This window comes from Lipotes vexillifer, unplaced genomic scaffold, assembly GCF_000442215.2.
Source record: "Lipotes vexillifer unplaced genomic scaffold, Lipotes_vexillifer_v1.1 scaffold2106, whole genome shotgun sequence".
NCBI lineage: Eukaryota > Metazoa > Chordata > Mammalia > Artiodactyla > Lipotidae > Lipotes > Lipotes vexillifer.
In genome coordinates, this window is record NW_006775310.1 from 164,396 (window position 1) to 169,432 (window position 5,037).

Sequence of the window (5,037 nt, forward strand, 5' to 3'; positions counted from 1 at the left end):
GGAAGGAGTGTCCTGTGATAGAGTCATTTAACTTCTCTGGACCTCTGTTTCCTCATCTGTACAATGGGGTGAATGCTCTCCTGCCCCCTCTCCTCTTACCACCCTCTTTTCTGTCCCCACTGTCCCACCACAGTGGACCCTGACGCCGTATGGCTGCTCCAAGGCTGGCTCTTCCAGCACCAGCCCGAGTTCTGGGGGCCCGCCCAGGTTGGGGCTGTGCTGGGGGCCGTGCCCCGTGGCCGCCTCCTGGTTCTGGACCTGTTTGCTGAGAGCCAGCCCGTGTACGTCCGCACAGCCTCCTTCCAGGGCCAGCCCTTTATCTGGTGCATGCTGCATAACTTCGGGGGCAACCACGGCTTGTTTGGGGCCCTGGAGTCTGTGAACCGAGGCCCCACAGCCGCCCGCCTCTTCCCCAACTCCACCATGGTAGGCACGGGCATGACCCCTGAGGGCATCGGCCAGAACGAGGTGGTCTACGCCCTCATGGCTGAGCTGGGCTGGCGGAAGGACCCAGTGGCAGATTTGGGGGCCTGGGTGACGGGCTTTGCAGCCCGGCGGTACGGGATCTCCCATGGGGGCGCAGAGGCAGCGTGGAGGCTGCTTCTCAGGAGTGTCTACAACTGCTCTGGCGAGGGGTGCAGTGGACACAATCGCAGCCCGCTGGTCAGGCGGCCATCCCTACAGATGGTTACCGATGTCTGGTACAACCGATCGGATGTACTGGAAGCGTGGCGGCTACTGCTGACAGCCACCCCTACCCTGGCCACCAGCCCGGCCTTCTGCTATGACCTGGTGGATGTCACTCGCCAGGCAGTCCAGGAGCTGGTCAGCTTGTACTACGAAGAGGTGAGGACCGCCTATCTGAACAAGGAGCTGGTTCCCCTGATGAGGGCAGGAGGCGTCCTGGCCTATGAGCTCCTGCCCGCGCTGGACAAGGTGCTGGCTAGTGACAGCCACTTCCTGCTGGGCAGCTGGCTGGAGCAGGCCCGGGTGGCTGCCGTCAGTGAGACTGAGGCCCGCTTCTATGAGCAGAACAGCCGCTACCAGCTGACCCTGTGGGGGCCAGAGGGCAACATCCTAGACTATGCCAACAAGCAGCTGGCGGGACTGGTGGCCGACTACTACGCCCCCCGCTGGCGGCTCTTCATGGAGACACTGGTTGAGAGCCTGGTCCAAGGCATCCCCTTCCAACAGCACCAGTTTGACAAGAATGCCTTCCAGCTGGAACAGACCTTCGTCCTCAGCACAAAGAGGTATCCTAGCCAGCCCCAAGGAGACACAGTGGACCTGGCCAAGAAGCTCTTCCTCAAATATTATCCCCGGTGGGTGGCTGGCGCCTTGTGACAGATTAAGCACCCTTGGGCCACATTTTCCCCAAACTCCAGGCCTGGGCAGGTTCCCGGGGCCTGGGGCTAGGCAAGCATCCCAGGAGTTCCCCAGGCCTGGGTGAAGGAATTCATGCTGATGGGATCAAGCATGGAAGGTTTGGAGAGAGCCGAGCTGCCTTCCTTCACCATCCCAAATGTGGGATCAAAGTACTGTTTTAATACAACTTAATAAACTGATGAATCACCTGGACCTGTGTGTCAGAATGTCAATGCCATGATGCCGGGGAGGACTCAGGGCTATAGCATGGACACTGGTGAGGTCAGGTCTCCCTGCCCCCTTACCTCAGCTTCCTCGGGTGTTTTGTTTGTTTGTTTCATTTCATCAGTTTTATTGGTCATATATCCAGAATTCATTATATAAATGTTTCGAAGTAACTAGATATTGCAAGAATTATCTACAGTTCAGCTCTGATGGCGCAAATACTTGACACAGGAAACCTTTTTTACAAATAATTATTTTTCTTATAAGAATACTTTAGGGCTTCCCTGGTGGCGCAGTGGTTGAGAGTCCGCCTGCCGATGCAAGGGACACGGGTTCGTGCCCCGGTCCGGGAAGATCCCACATGCCGCGGAGCGGCTGGGCCCGTGAGCCATGGCTGCTGAGCCTGCGCTTCCGGAGCCTGTGCTCTGCAACGGGGGAGAGGCCACAACAGTGAGAGGCCCGCGCACCGCAAAAAAACAAAAAAACAAAAAAAAAGAATACTTTAGTACAACACTGCTATGTTTAAAATGGATAACCAACAAGGACCTACCATATAGCACAGGGAACTCTGCTCAATGTTATGTGGCAGCCTGGATGGGAGGGAAGTTTGAGGGAGAATGGATACATGCATATATATGGCTGAGTAGCTTTGCTGTGCATCTGAAACTATCACAACATTGTTAATCGGCTATGCTCCAATATAAAATTAAAAGTTTTTAAAAAAGAATAGTACAGAAAGTAAGTCTCTATATCTTACAGCAAATTTTATGCAGTTTTTTACCAATTCAACCATCATTTCAGGTTTCCTATCATAGCACATCCATCACATCCCATAAACCAAATTATAATCTGCTGCTGCTGCTTCTCATTTTCATTTACCACTGAGGGTCACATTGTTAAGAGTTTTTAGGCTTCTTTTTCTAATCTTTCCTGATCTGAAAGAATTCATGTATTCAGGCTAGAAGAGGTAATTTAAACAACATTCCTTCTAAATCTAACTTGTATTGGGTTAATCACTGTGCTTGGTGAAGCATCTTTTCACTTTTCTCTTAGGCTAGACTGGCTAGTAGTTCACCCCTGCTGTATCAAGCAGAAGGGATAAAGTCCTAATATTCCTAAATGTTTCTGAACTGCAAAAACAAACCCCTAGAAACAAGAGTTAAATACAAATATTTAGAAAGCTAAAACATTTGCTAATGATGAGAAATAGAGAATACTTTCAGATTTGAGGTCTCTCCTAGGTTGAAGAAGACATAAAAGAAAGTATAAGGATGTGACAGTAGTTTTATATTGATAAAATATGGAAAAACTGAAAAAAGTGAATCACTTAGGTCAGTGGTGTGGTGTTTCCATAGTGCCAGGAGATAACAGGATCTTAGACTCTGTGGCTAGCTGAACTATTTGACATTCCTTGGATGCTGTGACTTTGAAATAGCCTAATAAATACCTTGGTCAGAACAAGTAATCATTTAGGCCAGGGTAACTTTACAGAACACTGACCACGTTTCCCTGAAGAGACAGGACACCTCCCCAGGGGAAACATTTAGTATTCGCTCCATTCCTTCAGTTACTGAGATGTCCAGTTAGCAAAAGCTTGTCTTACTTTTCAGGTAGCATGCATTAAAACCAAGAGCCTGGCAGCAGTCAAGTTCCTGAGTGCTCAGCTCCAATTATCCAATATTTTTTTTTAATTAATTAATTTGTGTGCGGCATGCCGCAAGTGGGGGCTACTCCTTGTTGCGGTGTGCGGGCTTCTCATTGCGGTGGCTTCCCTTGTTGCGGAGCATGGGTTCTAGGCTCACAGGCTTCAGTAGTTGTGGCGCGTGGGCTCAGTCGTTGTGACACGCGAGCTCTAGAGCGTAGGCTCAGTAGCTGTGGCTCACGGGCTTAGTTGCTCCGCGGCACGTGGGATCTTCCCGGACCAGGGCTCTAACCTGTGTCCCCTGCATTGGCAGGCGGATTCTTAACCACTGCGCTACCAGGGAAGCCCCCCTCAGTTTTAAACTAACCCCTGACCTTTGAACTGAGAACACCCTTCCAAAACATTTACTTTCACACGCTCAGCAACAAACTTTGGCAACTATAATTGTCCCTGTGGGACAGAGGCTTGCCAGGCAAAGATCTTCCCAGGGTGCTCAGTGCCCACATGGGAGCCCACACCTCCTGTTTGCAAAGCTTCACCCTCCCTCTGACTAGCAGCTTAAAGAAGGGGTGTTCTAAGTGGTGGCCTCATCTCTGCCTTGACCTAGAGTAGGTTGGGGAGAGAAGGCCAGGGATCCACAGGAGGTCTCAGCCTTGAGATTGTGCTGCAGACATAACAAGGGGTGGGGACCCGGCAGGCAGGGGCGGGGCGAAGCAGGTGATATCCATCCCAGAGACCAGCGCCCAGCATTCCCGGGGCCTCTCCCTACGCACAGCTCCATGGACCGCACCGTGGTGCTCATCACTGGCTGTTCCTCCGGCATTGGCCTACACCTGGCCCTGCGCCTGGCGTCCGACCCATCCCAGGGCTTCAAAGGTACGTGAGGGGACTGGGGTGAAAAGACCAGCTCCTTCCTGGTCCAAGGGGGCCTAGGTAGGGTTGTAAGCTCGAAATTCAGAGACTCGTCCTCTCCCTGAACCTCCAGTGTACGCCACGCTGAGGGACCTGATGGCACAGGGCCCACTTTGGGAGGCCGCCCGGTCCCGAGGGTGCCCTCCCGGCTCCCTGGAGATGTTGCAGCTGGATGTGAGGGACGCAGATTCCATAGCTGCTGCCCGGGCACGCGTGACCGAGGGCCGCGTGGACGTGCTGGGTGAGTCTCCCTGCAAAACTAGTGCAGGAGCCTTCCTCACCCTGTGTCCAAACCAAGACGTCCCGAGGCCCAGGGAGCACGAGGCGGGGAGGAGGGCCGTGCGTGAGGCGAGCAGAGTTCGGTCTCTCTCCCCGCAGTATGTAACGCAGGCCGGGGCTTGGTGGGCCCGCTGGAGGCACACGAGGAGGGCACCGTGGGCTCCGTGCTGGATGTGAACCTGACCGGGACTGTGCGGATGCTGCAGGCCTTCCTGCCGGACATGAAGCGGCGACGTTCAGGACGCATATTGGTGACCGGGAGCATGGGAGGCTTGATGGGTGAGTGGAAGCCGGGAAAGAAGCAGAGGCGCGCAGGAGGCGGGGCTCAACGGGAGAGTCGGGGGGTCTAATAAAAGGGGTGGGACCTGGTGAAACTGCCCCGGGCCCCTCCCGCTCCCCGCGGCTCCCCTCCTCGACGCGCCTCAGCAGCCTCCTCTCGCCTCCAAGCTCTTCCCTTCAACGCCGTTTACTGCGCCAGCAAGTTTGCAATCGAGGGTTTGTGCGAGAGTCTGGCGATTCTGCTGCAGCCCTTCGGGGTCCAGTGAGTCACCGCCCCGCCCCCGGGACCCTCTGAACACTGACTTTGGGAACCCCAGCACCCTGTTTTGTTGGAA

At 54.1% G+C, this 5,037-nt stretch overlaps 2 protein-coding genes across 2 annotated transcripts in view; both read left to right on the plus strand.

Annotated features, from left to right (window-relative positions):
- The window catches only part of NAGLU (N-acetyl-alpha-glucosaminidase), a 6,762-nt gene extending 5,205 nt beyond the window's left edge, over positions 1 to 1,557 (plus strand). Inside the window, exon 6 of the mRNA XM_007449847.1 lies at positions 134 to 1,557. Within this exon, the coding sequence (XP_007449909.1) occupies positions 134 to 1,344 (1,211 nt within the window). The 3' untranslated portion in view covers positions 1,345 to 1,557. The remainder of the gene's footprint in view (positions 1 to 133) is intronic.
- A 2,454-nt stretch (positions 1,558 to 4,011) lies between these two features.
- The window catches only part of HSD17B1 (hydroxysteroid 17-beta dehydrogenase 1), a 1,907-nt gene continuing 881 nt past the window's right edge, over positions 4,012 to 5,037 (plus strand). Inside the window, exons 1-4 of the mRNA XM_007449848.1 lie at positions 4,012 to 4,108; positions 4,218 to 4,385; positions 4,523 to 4,702; positions 4,871 to 4,964. Of these exons, the coding sequence (XP_007449910.1) occupies positions 4,012 to 4,108; positions 4,218 to 4,385; positions 4,523 to 4,702; positions 4,871 to 4,964 (539 nt within the window). The remainder of the gene's footprint in view (positions 4,109 to 4,217; positions 4,386 to 4,522; positions 4,703 to 4,870; positions 4,965 to 5,037) is intronic.